At 41.7% G+C, this 19,406-nt stretch overlaps 1 protein-coding gene across 2 annotated transcripts in view; it reads left to right on the plus strand.

Annotated features, from left to right (window-relative positions):
• The first annotated feature begins 755 nt into the window (after positions 1-755).
• Positions 756-19,406, plus strand: part of map3k13 (mitogen-activated protein kinase kinase kinase 13) — a 29,732-nt gene continuing 11,081 nt past the window's right edge. Inside the window, exons 1-4 of one of the 2 annotated variants that reach the window (XM_077536989.1) lie at positions 756-1,122; positions 10,508-10,580; positions 17,934-18,063; positions 18,184-18,637. In XM_077536989.1, the coding sequence (XP_077393115.1) occupies positions 17,995-18,063; positions 18,184-18,637 (523 nt within the window). In that variant the 5' untranslated portion in view covers positions 756-1,122; positions 10,508-10,580; positions 17,934-17,994. Of the gene's footprint in view, positions 1,123-10,507; positions 10,581-17,933; positions 18,638-19,406 lie in introns of both variants that reach the window. The other variant, XM_077536988.1, reaches the window with a different exon arrangement.

Below are 19,406 nucleotides of genomic sequence, written 5' to 3' on the forward strand. Positions count from 1 at the left end.
AGTGATGATCAGAAAATGCTGGCACTTGCTGAGATTTATAGTATAAAACTGTATTGATGTTGAGCTTCTCTACCTTGTTAAATAAGAGTTCATCATAAACACAATGTCTTCACATAGATAAAGCTAAATTGAGCAAATTTCAGATGTAGCCCTTTGCATTCATCAGAAGCAAAGTAGCTCTCACTACATTTACCAGATGCAACGTTGTTAATTTTAATTGAATTTTGTTTCTTTATGGTATGGCAGCACTAACAAAAACCCACCATATTTCATATTCCAAAATACATATGTATGATACTTAATTTCTGCATTTATTTGAATTGTTTATCGAGGCGGTTGCAGATTGCAGTGACGTGGAAATATTCTTAATCTTACTGAGTATTATTTCTTATATTTTACCCTTTGCATACACAGTACTTCTGTAATGAAATAACTTCAACCACAATCTATTCGATTCTATGTGCAGTCGTACTTAATATTTTGCCAGTTGTGGTTGCGCACAGAAGGAAATTGTGCCAGCTCAGCACTTTTATGATCGTGTGCGCTGCACCTTTCACGTAGCATTAAAGTAGTTTCGTGTAAGCAGGGCAAGTGGTGCAGCAGGAGGAGGGCCAGTATCGGTTTCCACACCTTCCTCATTCCTGATGTTTATCTTATCCCTACTGCATGAAATCACGTGTACCTCCGTCAAAAATATTTTGAATCTAGATTGTCGCGTGAATGGCTGAGTGATCCTGTGGTATTGCAAACCTAATGTGTCTTCTGTAACTCGTAAATATAATATGGGATTTATTTTTCATACGGTCTTGAAAACGTAGTCACAAGTATTCAGGAAACCGTTTCGAATAATACATCTAATTAGATGTTTTGCTCGCACACAAATAAAAATAAATAAATAAAAAAGATCCGACCTAAACGTCAATTTTCTTACTGAAAAATAAAAAAGACTTATTTATTGCGCTAATGTCTATTTACAGGTGCAGAGTGTGGGGAGTCCGGAAGTGACGTACAAGCTCACGCGCCTCAGCTGATTGGCCAGTAAATCCGTGGCCTGAGAAACACACACAGGGAGCCGATTGAACATCTCGGGACCCGTCGACGGAGCTTGTACGGCGACAAACGGTAACGAAAATATATATTATTTAATAGTTTGTGAATTAATAAATCACGTTAAAGGTCGACGTTTGAACGTTCGGCGTTCAGTTGGCATGTCGGGTTCAAGAAACTAAACTCGTGCGCGAAGGCAGCTGTCAATTAGCCGCTGTTGCCTTCAGGGACCTGTCAGAGACTGCAAGTGTTGTTTTTCTGCCTGAAAGGTTCGAATAAACTCCCTTTCGTTTATTTTGTAGTTCGAGTTCAGCTGATAAAACGTCGCTGGCGAACAGAGAAGAGTGTTAAAGGGCTTTAGAGTTCATATTCGCCATCATTATGTAACCGAGTGTGTCCACGTTAAAACCACATAATAATGTGGTATTTTCTAGGTTTGTATGCACTAACAGAAAGGAAAGGAGTGGTTGTTGCAAGACTACTCTTTTTATTTTTTATTTTTAACCTCGAGGTCGGTAGGTAGGGTTTTGCTTTTTCACTTTTAAATGCTCTGTGATTGGTTGGCAACCAGTCCAGGGTGTCCCCCGCCTACTGCCCAGAGCCAGCTGAGATAGGCGCCAGCAGCCCACTGACCCTTGTGAGGAATAAGCGGTCAAGAAAATGGATGGATGGACTTTTAAATGCTGTATGGTGGTACTGTAGTTTTGGCCATTCATTATCATTACAGGACAAAAATAAGTCTTCTCCTTTTAACATCACGTTCATTATGCTTATAATTTGCGTGAGATGTTGGTGTCATCATTAATGCACTGCAGTTTTACGCCACTGCAAACTAAATATGTACATATTTGCAGTTTTTACTCCATTATTTGCCGAATTTACCTATTCGCTGTTTTTTGTTCTGGCACAGTCTTGTGGCATTTTGTGCTATGTTGAAGTAGGTTGAGGAGTTTCGTGTAGTGCTTCGTCGCCATCTTATGGCATCTGAAGGCAATTATAACAGTTTTTGGTGACACAAGAGTCGATTTCTCACATATTTTTGCGATTTGCAATCAGGCTTGGTCCCAACACTGTAATTTTGATAGACGATAGCCATAGGTATGCTTCCTTGACGTTGACAACATATTTTTATATTTACCAAATACCCTTTGTGCATAGCCTTTAAATCTGAATCTTACAATGGAACATTAATTAAATTTCTTACTATTTGGTACAATAATAATAGAAAATATGGAGTAGTGGAAATTGAGTTATGTAACATTTGGAGTTTTGCCTTTCTTAGCTGTTATTCAAGTGTATACTACAGCTACAGTAGATAGAAAAAACAGTGCAATATTACACAAAGAAAGTAAAGCACTCTCTTAAGGCCTCTCGAATTAGTTTTTAAGCATTATCTGTCGCTAACGTAATGTTAAATAGATCAAATGCGCTAATAGAAATGAAACGGACGGTAATACAATTTATTTTTACAGTGAACTAACAATATTGCTACATTTTTTGGTATCATTCAAGATATTGATAAAAGATAAAAAGCAGTAACTTCAAAAATCAGGAACCTTTATGTCTTTTTACAGATTTAAAATAATAAATTGGAGCAATGAAAATAAATTTGAATGTATGCAAGATCCCAAAATGTGTCCAAACAAACCCACCTGACATTGATACTGTAAGAATGTAAACCAGAAGACGGTTTGCTGTACAGACTAGCGAGTGCTACATGAATAAGCAGCGCAAATGAACCTAAAATTGAGCAAAAATGGCATTTGTTGATATCGCCTGTCATCCTCCTATCCCCCCTTTTCACGACGCTATTGTCAAAACCACTTCCCGTGTTGGCTATTTGCCATTTCCACCGTATGTTCGCAGTCAGCAGCAAATGTGTCTCCTGCGTGCATGACTGCTGGATGCTGTGCGCTGTCAGGATTGCGTTGCAGCCTCGCCGTTGCTGAGCAAGTGTTCACGTGTGTCACTAAAAGGCTTTGGCTTGTCAGTGGACGGTGCAATTACAGGTCAGCAGCGACAATTAGCCAAATGGAGCCCCCCCCCACCCCCCCACTCCCGCTGGGCCTTGCATGGACAGATACACTCCTGTCATGGCACTCTGCGGTCTCAACTATGGCAGAAAGACACCTGATACCTGGTTTACAGCTCACCTGAGCAACTATGCATGTAAAAGACCAAGAATATGCTTGTGAGTGCCTTTTTTGGTCAATAAGCTGTATTGGAGAAGTGCATTGACATTCAGTGGACATTTTTTAATACAGTGAGAGTATATATATTAAAAAAATAAATAAAAAGAAAGCAAAGAAAACCATTGGCAGGTTCAAGTTGTTTGTGTTCATTTTAGGTTATTTATTGCATTTGAGAATACCGGTGCTGTATGGTGGCAGTGAACTCAAATCACCCCACAACAATCAGCTGATTGGCACAAGTCGTATTAAAAAAAAAAATAATAATAATTAAAAAAAAGCTTCAGGCTGTTTATTGCCACACCCGCTTAAAGTTTACTGTCAAACTAAAAATAATACAAAGATAATTATACCTTATGTATAAAATGAGCACATGACTTTGCCTTAGGGCGTCTGCTAGCATAATGCTAACTCGTATTGCAAAACGCCTTGGGCTAATGAAGAACATTCACGTCACAGTATTAAAACCCTTTAAAGTTCCCATGCCAAGCTTGTTTTCATTTATGTCAGCGTTACCTGTTTGACATCTATTAAACACGACACAAAAAGGAGAGAAGACACTCAGTTCAGGGCTCGCGAGGAGAGAGGAGAGGAACTGAGTGATACAATTCACTCCTGCACTCTGAAGATTCCTCTCCTCACCCTCTTTTTACTTGGTTTTCCACGCCCCTAGTTATATGGGTGTTCCAACCCTAAAATGAAAATGCAAGGCATAGTTTATTTATTTATTTATTTATTTTTATTAAGCTTTGGTATACTTTTATTGGGTTTGCGAGATCATTTGGGGGTGGAAGGGCCAGGATGCCATTTTTGAAGCTATTCTCGTTGGTCCAAAACAACTTTCTCAGTAATATTCGATATGCAAATAAGCTTTCCTCTGTTTGGGTCACTATATATTCACCTTGATTTGAGATCCACCCTAAATTAGACAAGATACAGATCGCTACTTTTAGTTGCAATGGCTATATTGACTGTCCATGCTAGCTAGCATTGTCCAAATATACTGATGATGTGATGTAGTTAAATATTACTTTTCAAATATGAATATGTTGTTTAAAAAAAAAAAAAAAGTTGAGTAGAGTATATTGCCCCCCTTGGAACACATTAGCAACATTTCCATTCATTTCAGTGGAGAAAGAAAATTTGAAATGCTTGTGCTTTGAATCAGGGAAAGAATTCAAGTTAGAAAATCAAGACACTGTATTTTACATTGCAGTTATTTTAATGGTTTGAATTCCTCCATAACATAGAAATTTCAATGATAGGCTACCATCAATTGACAACAAACAGAAAAACCACTGTCTAATCTTCCTCAGTTTTGTTACCATTATTTATGCAAGGGTGGGTTTTACGTTAGATGCCGTCAGAAATGGAGCTCAGCTCAGTACAGTATTTGTGCTGAATGCTCCCGTTGCGTGCAGCACAGCTGCTGAAGGTTAGTTGAAGTCAAGTGTAAAAGGCCAAACAAACGTTGGGCTGAAGGTGGAGATATGAGCACATCTGTCTCGTCTTCCGACGTCCCTAACGCCGCCGCGCTTAGCCTGTGCGCCAAAACGCCGCGGCCGGCTTGTCACATGATCCACATCAGGCCACAAAACACCAATAGGAGCATGATGGAGAAAGTAAGCAAATTCCATCCCCCACTGATTGCTCCACTGGCGTTACTGGACACAATCCCAGACGCTGGGCGGCCAATGCCAGGAGTGGGATTTTGTTGAGAAGTGGGTTAAGCCCGACAGGGGCTTTATAGCGGTGAGCTTGGAGGGACTTAGCTTAACTCTACATTGTTGAAGCCCAAGTGTGCTAATATCAAACAGACTTTTCTTCCCCATGTTCACAACAGTAAATGAAACAGTACTTTTATTATTCAATAAGCTGGTACATTCTGTGGAGCTGCTAAAGTCGCAGAATTTGACCCAAATTTTCAAGAAAATACTTCTCACAACATTTCAAAGTGCAGTTTAATGTCACATTTCCATAATAGAGCCCCTCAAAGGGGAAGTCGAGTCAAAAATTACAATTACTAGCAAAATCTATTCATTTCGCCAGATTGGCAAAAATGGCCGCCCCCTGCGATGGATACAAATTTGGATTTTGCTGCTTAATTCATATTCCACAAACAGTATTAATCAGAATGCCGTGTTTAGGCTAATGGGGGTGCATAGAGCATGTTAAGAATTTTTTTTTGACTTGCCGTCCCCTTTAACTCATTTGCTACCAAAAACGTATTAATACGTTCTATTTTAAATATTACCATGGTCCCAAAGATATGCTTATATGTTTTTATGGGTTTTATATGCTAGAGCGTACGGAAGGCTTTGTTGCAGCCTCTGAACTCAAGAGAATGCTTGAAGCAGTGGAGGTTGTTACAAAAACGGCCAGCAGGTGGCAGCAGAGTATAAGCGATAAACCAGGGCCATGTTACAAAAGCTGTTTTCCCCACTGTTTTAAACAGATTTGTGAATAATGGTAAAACTTAGCGATATCCTAATGCTAATTGCTGCAAAATGGAAACATACAAATCTACTTTTTTTTTCCTGATGAAAAAAGAGACTTTAATCTTTCTTTTGGTAGGCTGCATGTTTTATAGCAATAGAACACAATATTCTGTAGGGCCTTGCAAAATTAGTCAAAATCCAGTAAAACAGCCGGGAGCAAAGGGTGTTGCTTCAGTGAAAATGGCTGCGAGTGACTAAGTTAAGAGTGTTCCAATTTTACGTAAAATGGCGCCATTTCCTGTCAGAAAAATCATTTTACAGATTAGCATCCCAGAACAGACGACAACCTTTTGAGTTTCCACCGGAGTAAGCTTTGATTTCAAAAATCAAACGCTTATTGTTGTTTACACAGTTGTATTGGAGCGTGCGCGCTTTGGTCTTGATTTAATGCATGCATGCATTGTATTCATGCAAGGGTACGCTGCTTTGAACGTACTGCGCTCTTGTGATGTGTCTGCTCGCCAAGCTTCTATAATTACCACGGCCTGCAGCGCCTCATGGGGAGCATATTAATGCACACGAGTGGAGAATCGGAGCGCATGAACTCGTCATACAGGCCGTTCCAGCCTCTCGGCAGAAGTGCTGACATTTGGTGTTTGTTGTCTGCGGGCTCGTGCGCATTTGAACACAGATGATAATAACAATGCATTTGATGTGTTCAGGTGCAGTTGTTACATGGAATGCACAACTAAGAGATTCATCTCTGGTGATCAAAAAGGTGATGTTCTCGCAGAAAATTAGGAGGATTTCAAAACCAAATGTAACGAATAAGTTCAGAATGTGCATATATACATATATATATTTTTTATATTGGTCGCCATTAGGATAGACCTAATCGACGCCGATTAGGGGCATTTTGACGAATATCGGTGTCGTCTGCCTTTTTTTAAAATCTGACGGCCGATATCAGGTAAATCTAAAACCATTTTAATCTCAGGAAGCTATTTATTGAAAATTTCAATTAATTTATAAGAGATACTACTAACCCTGGGAACCTTCTGAACCATTTGTTTTTGTTCAACATTAAAACAAAGAAATGTGAACGTTTAAGATTTCAGGTATTTTTAAATTTTCGTAAAAATATTTACTGTATAAAACTACAGCGATCTATGGTATTTACTTGCTTAAGTTTCCATTTAACTTTTTAAGATGTACTGATAACCTTAGGCGCTCTCTGAATGTTTTGTTAGAAATTTAAAAGGATTTGTCTAATGTCTAAGATTAAAAAAAAAAAAATTCTACAATTTGAAAAGTCAGAAAAATTGTTCAATAAACATGCTTTAAGACATTACAACAGAGTCAAGATTGATGTTTGTATTAAAAAGAAACATATCTATCTCTAATCACGATATCACTATCAAGGCTTTACCTTTCAGCATACTTTCCGTTTTCTCTCAAATAAATCTACCAGGTGTCTTCAAAAGGGTGACTTGTTTTAATTGTATTTGTTTTATTATAGCGTGGTTAACTTTATAAAGCGTGTCCTGACATTTTTTAAATACCGATACCTGAGTTACTAAACAATACATCCCAAGCAAACAAATTAATTAGGCTTCATTAAAAAAATAACAAATTCATTCATCAAAATTGATGAAGTGCTGCCTCCACGAGTGAAAATAAAAATGATGCTATTACTAATAAATTGTTGAATATGGAATAGGTAATTCACTTCACATTACAGTATTTCCTCTGGAGAAAAAAAATGCTTTAAATAAGCAAACTTTTGTTGTTTTTTTGTGACGCAGGAAGTCAACCTGCTTCACAGAACAATTGTGGTCGACTTTGGAAGTTCCGCTGTATTTTCTTTGTCTGAATTGCTACTCTTCTCACAAGGAGGGGGGGGGGGGGGAGCAGTGCATTTGGTGGTTGAGAGATGGTGGTCAAGATTGTGAACTGGCAGCTCTTCAACTGCAAGTCTTGGTACTTTTTGTCCACAACGGGCTCAGGTCTGTCATTTAATTCAGCTATCACAGGGGATTCAAGTTGTGCTCTTGCCTTTGCACAGCGCATGTTTGCCTAACCTCTAACACAAGAGAGCAGCTATCAGTAGCACCTTATACAAACAATTACACAGCTGTAATATCACCGTCCTCTCTAAATTCAGAAGCCTTTACAATATTTGTTTTTCTTTGTCTACTATGAAAGACCTTACAAAGTGGGGGAAAAAAAAAAAGAGTCTTTCCTTTCATCATGTGTGCAGTCTCTCATATCTATATCGCAACAATTGAGTACTATATTGTTGTCTGTCTTTGTACACTCAGCACTTAAAGATACCTAATGTAACAAATCACAAAAATGAATTTACAAAACACTTATAGAAAGATTATGCGTTATGCTATAGGTTTGATTTTTGTGACATGGACTGAATCAACCCCGAGGGATGAAAACTCCTCGTTACATAATTCCCCAATGCAAATTGGTCAAACTGTGGGTTGTCATGATAATCTTCACAAAGCATCATCAGCCTCTCCGACTTGCAGGATGCTGTGTGCACGATTCCCTCAGCTGTGCCCACCTTTGTGCCAGCACTCAAATGCGTCTGTGTGTATGTTTGCTGACATGACACATTGGAACGTTTAATGTTGAACAGATGACATTTTGGGATTATTGTTTGCTTTTATACAAACATTTAGTAGTAGTAGTAGTTAGTAGGTAGCTAGTACCGGCATCTGATTAGTTCAAGAACGCCAACTTGCCAGTGGCTGGCTGCTTTCTGATAGCAGTTGGAAAGGTAATCTTGCACGCTGGGTGGTTTTTCTCTTATTGATGTTAGGGACACAGGAGCTGTCAGTGCCGCTGTCCCGCCGCTGGTGAAATAGTAATGAGTGTGTATAACGGGACAGCGTCAGTGTGCCTTACAGCTCGTTTGCGTGTCGAGCTGTGTTGGCGAAGCTGACTCAGAGATTGAGGTTGGACTTTTGTTTTTGTTTCAGAAGCTACCAGAAGAATGTTTGACCATCAAATGTGCATTTAGATTCAGAGTTCTCGGAAGTCACTTTACTGGCTATAGTATTGGGGCAAAGAGTCATGGTCCCAAATTGTTTATGAAAAGTCCAAAGTGTTTTTGTCCGTGGCCGTGATACTTTGTTTGCGTTCCACATGAGCGCACAGGCTGGTGATCAGCCGACCTTCGGACCTTTTGGAATTTGGGCTTGACAGTATTCACTTGCGCTTCACAGCTCAGCAAATAGCTCAGCTGTTTGAATTCCATGCTCCTTTTCTTTTTATGTCCAATATTTTGTCTGGATACCGGCCTCACTTTGTCAATGTTTAACGAGAGATCATCTCTTTCGGGAAATCTCTAGCTGACTTTCCGTATCTTTGTTTGTATGTCGGTCACTGCCAGGCCTGGGAATCATATATTTGTAACTTCAAACAATAACATTGTGACATTTAGACTATCTTTACTAGTATTCAGCGTTGCCAGGTGGGAAATATAGGATTATCATACTATAGACTCAAAATTATTGTATTTTGATGGAAATTATTACACCTGTCATAATCAAAATACACTGATTCGCGACAGTCAAATGTAGTCGTACTTGTGTTTAAAAGCGTTCACCGCTCACAGGCACTCAAGGATTCGTTGAGGGTTAACGTCACTGATCTGTATATATTACTGTATAGGTGGTTTGAGTCTTGCGCAATTTCCTGTTTGGGAGCGTCTCCTGGGGGCGGGCACTTACCATTCAGCCAATCAATGTATGGACGTCTCTCGTTACTCATACTCAGCAAAGCGCGATTGGCTGGTATTATGTCACATGATAACAGATGCCTTCAGGGTTCGCGAAAAAAACTCTGGCAGTTTCAGTTTTACCGGCAATAATCCGAAATGGCCAAATTATCGTACATTTGCCATTTTTTTAGGATTATTGATCGTACATCGTACAGAGGGTCAAATTATCGTACAAATACTATAATTATCGTACACCTGGCAACACTGCTAGTACTATTTCTTATTCTTTGTCTTTTTGGGCAATCTGGATGCCCTTTGGCACTGTGCTGCCTCGACAGGTCAGTCATGGTGCTGCAACAGCCATCTGGTATGAGGGAAGACTCTTGACGATTGTCAGTGTAGATATCGCTAAGTGTGTGCGCTGTGTTGCATTGAAAAATAGAATCATTTAAGATGTTCTAAAATCGGTATGGGCGAACCTAGTCACATTTGGGCTTGCTCTAATTTGTAGCCACAGTAGAGTAACGATGACATTTTTTAATGTGTGTCCCATTCGGACAGCGCCCTCAGCCATCTGTGCATAAATTCATCTTGGCCGCCATTTTGCACTATTTAGATGCTGTCTTTATCCTCACCCCAGGATATCAGAGCTCTGCCTGCGGGGATCCCCTGCTGGGCTGGACTTTGAGGCCAGAGATTGGGCTGACACACGCATACAAATAAACACAGTTTGTCCATGCATTAATACACTGTTCCCCAGAGGTTTGGTCCTGTAAGACTACAAGTTGGAGCATCTGTTCCCCTGAGCCACTCCTTTCACCCGGAGACCCTGCCATCTCATTAATTCTCTTTTGATTTGGCCGTACACGCACACGCACACGCACACAAACTGAATCGTGCCTGCTCTCCTCTGCAGTTTTACCGGTGACTCAACCTTTGAGCTGATGCCATACTTTTTACAAACAGCACCCTCCTCTGCAGCTGGTCTATCTTAGTGTACTCTCACGTATCCTCTGAATCCATGCTGCTCTTGTATGAACTTTAAATGTCACCCCCCATGTATGAACCATTTCTCTTTGCTCTGTGTGCGCATTCAGGTGAGAGCCAAGACAGAAGTGAGGCCCAGACTGTAATGGACAACGTCTGAGATGTCCAGCAAGCCTCTTACGGGTCAGTACATGCACAGAAATACACTGTGTGCGTGTGTAGGTGAGTGAGAGAGAGTGAAATGTCTAGGTAGACTTACGTGGGATTTTTGTGAGCTGTTTAATTAACTTGTAGTAAGAGAGACGTTCGTCTGACAAACAAACTCATGTCAATCTTGATCAACCACTTAATTCAGTTAATAACTGGGTTATATATATAAAAAAAAAGCATTTTATCATGTGTTTCTGTTATGCACAGATAAGAATAATAAACACAATCTACTTTTTGTTGGGCTATACTTCAAATAGTTAGCAGCCACTTAAGTCAAATGTGTCGCACAATTTGGAATTTGAACTCCAACTCTGGCTTGAGACCAGTTCTATTTGAGGCTACACATACAACATATGTGCTTTTATTGAACTACAAAAACATGTTGAATCAAGGCAACTGGATTCTTGTTTGTTGAAGTTTCCTGAAAACATAAAAAAAAAAAAAAATGGCGATAGCAATATGACTTTTTCATTACTCCCAAAATGGATATTAAAGACGAGCATAGCATTTGCTGTGTGTCATCTGATGAAGATGAGGTGGTGTTAGTATTAATACAATAGGCACTGCGAGCTGAATTGATTCGTGATTTGATTTACAAAAGGATTTTCTCGTGCAGAAAAAAACTGACCAAAAAAAAACAAAAAAAAACGCCTCTGTCCTACTTAGAGAGACACCACCACAGCCCAACCTGCTCTTTCCAGCTGGTGCTGCTCCCAATTACATCCACCTCCCCCTTTCGTCCCCTTTCCCCTTCATCTCTCTTTGCTCCTCCTCTTTGAGTGGGTGCAGAAAGCTCCCCACCTCCTCCTCCTCCTCAGGTTTGTGAACCTCGTGCTTTCTGCGTCAGACGACTCCATTCATGAAAAGTGTGACGTGAGCGACTTGGTAACGCTAACCACCCGCCCACTCAAAGCCCGTGTGCTGCCGGAGCAACCGGAATGCCTGTCATTCTCCAGTCTGTGACTCGCCCTCATTTGGCTTCTTTTTTTTTTTGTGCTTCTTTTTCTCCACCCTGACCGGCAAATCCTGCATCCCCTTGCCGTTATTTATTTTTTATTTTTTTTACCTACCCTGCATCAGTGTTGAGGAAGAAGCATGAAATTGTGCTCCGTCCGACACGAGTAGGCCCGTTCAGAGCAGGTTTGTCTGGTGTGTTTGGCCATTCATCCTTCATCGTGCGCGTGTGGTATGCGGGGCGTGTTGGTTGCGTTGAGAAGTGAATCAGCTGGTTAGTGTGTGCTGGGTGGCTGCACTGCGGGAGCGTGTTGTGCAGTGGTATGCCGGTGCATGCGTGCAGGAGCTATTTTAGGCTCGCTGGTGATGCTGCTGCTGCTGCTGCTGCTGATTTGTGATGCAGTACGTCTCGGTGTCCTCTGAAGGACGGGTGAAGATGGAGGCAGACGAAAACATATCCCGTCTCCGGTTAGCGAACTACAATGGAACACCTTTTGAATATATTAGACTTCTGTCTGTTAAATGTGGGAAACATGTGCCTGGAATCTGTTTGTGGTTGAACACATGTACATCCACTTTACTAGTGTGTCAACTTTTAAACGGGGACTTAATCCATCGCTTTTATTTGCTCTGCTTGGCAACAGGAGTCGTGGCGCCCACCCTTGTCCTCTGCTACTAAGCATGTTTATGTAACTGCGCTGGATGAGTAGCCGGCAGCCGGGTTTTTAGAGGGGGGAGAGAAGGAATCATCCTGCCATCCTTTCTCTACAAAACATTCACACCATGGCTGATCACACTCGAGGCCATTTGGTTTGCTTTTGTTTGATTTGAGAGTGCTTATTTTAGGGTACGTTTCCATGGAATGGGACCATTGAATTTTTGAGACATTGGCTTAGCAGCATAGTAGCACCTGCCTCCCAGTCCTGAAAATCTGTATTCAAATCTTTACTCCAGCCTTCCAGTGTTGACTTTGCATATTACTTCGTGTTTGCAGGGATTTTTTTCCCCCATGGATACTCTAGCTTCCTCCCACATTCCAAAAACATGCATGTTAGGTTCATGGAAGATGCTAAATTGTGTGAATAGTTATTTACTGTTATGTGTCCTGAGTGCATGCGGCATAGATGGATAGATGGATATTTGAAGCTATCGCGTGCATATTTTGTGTATAAAGTATAATTAATGTCAGTGAAATTGTAGTAGTACTTTGTTTCAAAGAAGAATATGGTCCCATATTCTCATTTTTTTTGCACTTTCATGTTCTTTACAACCATAATCATGTGAACAGATGACCCACGGATGACAACACAATTTCTGTCTTTTCTACACCTCATCTCATTTTTACATATTTTGGAGTAGATAATTTAATATTTAACTCTGAAACAAGGAGTGATTCCTGTTTCATAAGCAATACTAGTAGAATAAACTCAGCATCAAATAGAAGCACTAATGCATATTGATTTTCTGGTTTCCTGCAATGGTTGTCTCAGTCTTCAGGGTGCAACTCTCACTGCTTCCCATTTGACTCATAAACCCGCCTTTCTAAATTGCATATCCCCTTAAAGGGGTAGTCAACCTGAAACATTTCTTGACCACAATATGTTATATATGTGACCTCACTAGTCTAAACGTAAATGTGACATTCTGATTAATATTACATTTGTGGGGTATGACTTATGAAGCAAAATCCGTCCGTTTTTATCCATCTCAGGTTGCCATTTTGCCACTTACTGTTGACCTGAAAATGACATCAATGTTGCTCAGGCCTCAGGCAATGACCAATCATAGCTCACATGTTTTCTGAAGCTGAGCTGTGATTGGTTGTTAGCTGAGACCTGAGCAACTGTGATTCATTTTCACTCCACAGCAAATGTGAAAAAAAAAAAAAAACGCCTTCTCATATCGATTAAAACTGCTGTATTTTGCTGCTTAACTCGTATGCCACTAACACAATATTAACCATAATACTAATACTAAGAATATTAAAATGTTGTCAATCACAGAAGCATGTTTGACTCTTGTGCTGCCCCCTCCCATCTCGTTTCTCTTGCCTCCCAGTCCTTGATGTTGGCGAGTCAAGCAGGCTGTCCCCAGTAAGGGAGCACAAGGGGAATTGTTGTGGCAGCAGCTGCTCTGGTCGCACTGTCCAATGTGTGTGCTGCTGTCTCCTGGCCGTGCAGGGCAGACGGCTCACATGGAGCCGGCTCCTCTTGTGTCCTTTGTTGTCGCTCCCGGTAGTCTTTCCCATCAGTGCTGGGTTGCTACTGTATCTTGCTGCAAGCAGTCATCACACTTTCTGGTTCTCCTCTGACTGTATATTCTTTTTCAAATGCTTTGCTTCCAACCCACAAATTGCCTCCATATCTCACAGCTCTCTGTGTCCTTCTCTGTCCGCCTCATCCGCTTTTTCTTCCTCTGAGACATTCTTTCCTCCATTTCTGTCTCTTTGTATTCATCTATCCATCCATTTCCCATCCCACTTATTACGTTCAGGGTTACGGAGAGGCTGCAGGTCGTTGTTACCCTAGATTGATTGAACACTATTATCCTTATTTACAAGTCAGTTACCATCAGTGTTTTTGAAGATTTTCTTGGCCACCATCCAAACTAGAAAAATTTCCGTGGAAATTTTGTATGTGACTGCTGACTCTTGCAGGGTGGAAAGCCGCATGCACTGAACAGTGCTAAATCCTGTTGAAATCAAGTCACTTCCTGTTGAAATCAGCACACTTCCTGTTGAAATCAGGTCAGTTCTGTGTCACTTCCTGTTGAAATCAGGTCACTTCCTATTGATTTTAGGCCACTTCCGGGTCACTTCCTTTTGAAATCGGGTCACTTCCAGTTGCTATCAGGTTACTTCCTGTTGAAATCAGGTCATTTCCGGGTCACTTCCTGTTGAAATCAGGTCACTTCCTGTTGATTTTTGGCCACTTTTGGGCCACTTCCTGTTGAAATCGGGTCACTTCCTGTTGAAATAGATCAGTTCCGGGTGACTTTCTGTTGAAATCAGGTCAATCCCTAGGTGGTTGATTTATGGACCTTTTCCCCACTTCTCCATTCATTCCTCTGGGACTTTTTGGTGGGGGGGGGGGAGGGGGTTTGGGAATTGCGTCACCATGGTAACTCAGAACTGAAAAAAAAAATAATTCCCCGCCGAGTCAGATCGAGGCGCATCTTTTGATACCTCAGTTGTGCCGGTATGTTCAAAGGTTCGGGAAGCATTTTGTCTAAAAAATTCTGGTAAATAAAGAAAAATAATAAACACCGTTTTGCTTTGCTTCGCAAGCGGTAGCTCCGCTACTGCTTTGCTCCGCATCAATCACATAACTCAGAAGTTTTAATAGAGAAATGTGATGTCAAGGTGTCTGAACACTTTTAACCCACCAAAAGTGGGTTGTCCACTTTACTTTAGTTGGACTTGCGCCCAAGGTGGAGGAGTAAAGCAAAACCAACCTTTGGGAGCTCTCATGTTTCTGTTTTTGTTACTAAAATTGCTCCCGCGATTTTTATAGCTCACTTGTTTCGTAACCTTTGTTTACCAACAAGAGATCACCACCGTTCACAGATCATGAGTCTGCATGAGTTCATATGGGTATAATTTTTCCAAATGTTTCATTACCTTTGTGGTGGAACGGTGGACCATTTGGCTAGCATGTCGCAGTGGTTTTGGTATTTCGACTCAGGCCATTCTGTGTGAAGTTTGCATGTTCTCCTCTGTGCTTGTATGTATTTTCTTTGGACACTCTAACTTCCTCCCACTTTACAGCAGGAAGACTTTATTGAATTCCCCAGCTGTGTGAATGTGAGTGTGAGTAGTTGATTGTGTATATGTATATACACTGTCTTTGACGCAGGATGAGACCTAAAGTCACCTGGGATAGGTTCCATCTTACCCGTGACCCTGACCAGGATAAGTGGTAGATAATGGTTGGAAATTGATCCAATTTTTGAATCTATCTGGTCAAGTTCCGCCCTGACCAGCCTTGATGGAGCCACCTAAGCTTCTGAGAATGGCTCGGGACGGCAACGTGTGACTGATGAAGTGAGAGAGGGTCTAAATTGGCTCTTTGTTGGACACACAGCTGTCAGCAAAGAAAGGCCGCCCCTCTGGGACACAGCGGGATCTCCCTTTAATTAGGAGCATGGCGATGGAGACACAGATGACGCTGCTGGGTTTGTCTAGGGAAGTGTAAATGCTAAGTGTGTGTTTACTTGTTTGATGATGTCTTTGGCTACAAGAATGTCTTCAGGACTTAATCAAAGTACAGTATTGTGAAATAAAAGCAATCTGGCTGAGAATGTTTTTTTTTTTCCCAATGGTGCAAAAGTGTCTTCCCCAGTGATTACTGTGTAGTCGGATTACCGGCTGCTGTCAGACACGCCCCTGGCTTTTGTGCTCCTCTGGCTAATCCCAACACACACATTAACAACGCAAGGTTTGCTCCACTCAAAGTGAAATTGTACATTCGTGGAAAATAAAAGCAGTGTACTGAATAAGGTCTGTATTATGTGTAAGGATTACAGGATCAGACAGTTTTATCACTTTCTCTCCATCTTTCGTACACTTTCCTCCTACATTGTCACTAATTTTCTGTGACATCACAAGGACAATCAGTTTGTCCTTTCGGTGTAAATGAAACCTCGAAAAACAGATGCAGACATTATTTATGTGATTCTATTCCAATAGAGATCTTCCATTAGAGATTAATGGGTGAGGTCCGTTTCCTGTTCTTCCCGGTGTCAGATGTAGGTGCTTATTCCAGACTGGTAAAATAAATGCAAGTAAGTGAAATGGACAGCCATTATTTAAGACACTGGTTTTAAATTGGGTCATAAGGCTTTAACATGTGAGCCGCCCTCAGTCTTGGCCTGCGTTTTCACTCCAGCTGACCCGCGACGGTGTCCCGCATCAGCACGACCCAGTTCGAAAAATTATTGCTGGGGTGGAATTACACCTCGGTCCTCGACACACACAGCTCGATTGTCTTGGCATTGGAATGGACGGATTTATCGGATACCTGAGAAAGCATTCTCTCGTTCCCCCTGCACTCTCAGCAACCTGCTCCGAGTCAGGCCTGCATTATAGATGAGCTTTTGGGAGGTGCTACACTCTCACAGCACTCGGGTTACCCCTCAGGAGATAAATACGCACAGATACAGTACCGACGTTCACATAAACATCTAAGCAACATCTTTACAGATCAGCAAATGAGCAGCTTCGGTTTTAAGATCTACCAGAAGCCTTTATTAAGACTCACTTATCGAGACAAACTGCCGAATAAATACTTTACTGTCTGGAATCAGTGCCTGCATTTTGTTAGCTTGAGTCAGCTCAGTTGTTGTGCTTCATACACGAGTTATTGAAAAATACAAGCAAATCTAGGACCACATTGTCATTGTAAGTTGTGTTTTCCCTAAACTTACTGTAAAATACTTTTGTAGGTGATAGTAACAAATAATCAAATGCCATTTACAGAGCAATTGTGTTTTTTTGTTGTAATATTTGGCGTCATAGTTACTCCATGAACACAACACAAAACTCTGAGAACGGCAGAGTGTTCGATAAGATTTGAACAGCCATTTACACAAGACAATTTTCAATTGAAATCTTATTTTAAAAACAGTTTAGGCAGTTTCTTCCTCATTGAAGAGTGTAAATTGCCTACTCATTAACACAGACAATCTCATCTGTAGACAATGGATGAATTTGTGTATTATTCGTATTTTCTGTGTTATGCGGGTCTCCTTACAGCAGCAGAATGCACCATCTGTGTAGACTTTGCAACGTCGTGTCCCCTCCTTGACCTTCTCTTTGTGTAACACTCGCAGGTAGAGATAAATGGAGTCTCTACTCAAGGATGATTGAGTGTTCCGAAGCTAGCAGGGCGGCTGCCGCGGCTAAAATGTGTGTCTGTGCCTGCTCAGACGTTGGTCCGTGCGTGCCAGATGTTTGGCTCTGAGCTTCCCTAATACAGAGCAACAGTTTTAATCCCCGCTCTACTGATATAACACTCCGCCGGCAGCATCGCAAAGCCCCGACTGTTTGTATGTGCCATCAATTTTCCCAGAATTGAGGCTATTTCCATCCAGTGTGATTTATTCATCTCGTATGCGTGGCTTTAAAGCCCGCTTGGCGTTTGTTTGTTAATTTGACCACTTCCGCCACGGAATGCTCGCACTCTGTAGTTAAAAATAAAAGTCATTAATGTAAGCTCATCCCCATCGCAGATCTATGAGAGGATTTGTCTTTGCGGAAGTAGTGAGAGCTCAATGTGATCGTACTCATCTTGTTTTGTTTTTTTGTGAAAGCTGTGAAATTAGCTTTATCATTAACATCTGTCTGTGCTGTTTGTGTTTTGTTTCCCCCCCCAGGTGATTCAAATACTGGCGAGCTAATGTGTTAGGACCGCTCCTCATCAGGTGTACATAGCCCATGTTCATGCATGACATCATGGGAAGTTCCCCCGAGGTGCTCTCATGGACTTCCTGCCCCAGCATGCTGGTAGGCAAGCTGAAGGAGGAGCTCAAGCTCAGTGTAGTTGGGGACTCCCTGAAGAAGTCAAACGCGCCACACTCTCAAACGCACCCTCCTCCTGCCCCTCCCTCGATATTACCCCCTCAGATAATCACGGACCTGGCCCCGCCCACGCACCTGCCCGTGCCCCTGCAGCTCCTGCAGCCGCCCGGCCAGGACGAGGAGACGACGCTCGGGGGCCTGAGCCCCCCAAACGCGGCCTTGAGCGTGGACTCCACGCGGAGTGAGGGCGGCCACTTTGACAACAGCGTCCTTCAACTGCAGGAGCACGACCACGAGGAACCAGTCTCGCCGGCCTCCTGCGAGCGCGGGGGCTGCGGGAGCGGGATGGAGGAGCACACGGGAGACGGGAACTGTCAGACGGAGCACGGCGGAGAGGACAGACAAGGTCACCCGCAACACCCCGACGACATCAAGCTGCACTTCCACAGAGCAGGGCCCGGGTCGGGCGGATTCCTGGAGGGGCTTTTCGGTTGCCTCCGTCCGGTCTGGAACATCATCGGAAAGACGTACTCCACAGAATACAAGCTACAACAGCAAGGTGAGTTTTTATGGATGCTCCCACATGAAGCTGTGCTGTTTGTCACTTTGAATTGAGGTCAGGAAGGAGGTAGACTCACCACGCTGCAAGGCTACAGGGTGCAAGCGCAGTCAGACAGAATTGGGCTGAGTCTCCTCCTGTTTGACGTTCCAAATGATCTCTGTAGTTTACCTTCCACCCACATAGCGTATTTCCTCTTTATTAAAAAATATAATATTATATCTCATGTTATTCTATTGTGTATAGGCTAAATATTCTTTCGTCATTAGTCAGTTTATTATTTTTCTGGACTCTACTTCATTGTTTTGTCCTGCCCTGTGATTGGCTGACACCCAATCTCGGGTGTAGTCCGCCTTTGGCCTGAATCAGCATGACTAGGCTCCAGTTCCACTCAACACTAATTAGGGCAAGTACAATAGAAAATAAATTAAATGGATCTACTTTGAAACATGCTGTAAAATCGACTGTTGAACTCCTCACTCATTTTCTTTCACTTCCTCAAAAGGTTAAGGTCACATCAATTTTACAGATGACATGCCTGTTATTTTTGTATGAGACAATTATAAAGGATTTGGTGTTTATTTATTGAGTTGCCCTGGTGGTTAGTTGTTGCCATTACAGCCACATTTTATATGAAATAATCTTCTATGTAATTTTTTCAGATTTTTCAAGAAACACAAAAAAATTGAACCATTTGCATCATGAGGAGATGATTTAGGAAAAACAACATTTTTTGCAAAAAAAAAAAAAAATGACGTAGGCAATTCTT

Source organism: Festucalex cinctus, chromosome 11 (assembly GCF_051991245.1).
Source record: "Festucalex cinctus isolate MCC-2025b chromosome 11, RoL_Fcin_1.0, whole genome shotgun sequence".
NCBI lineage: Eukaryota > Metazoa > Chordata > Actinopteri > Syngnathiformes > Syngnathidae > Festucalex > Festucalex cinctus.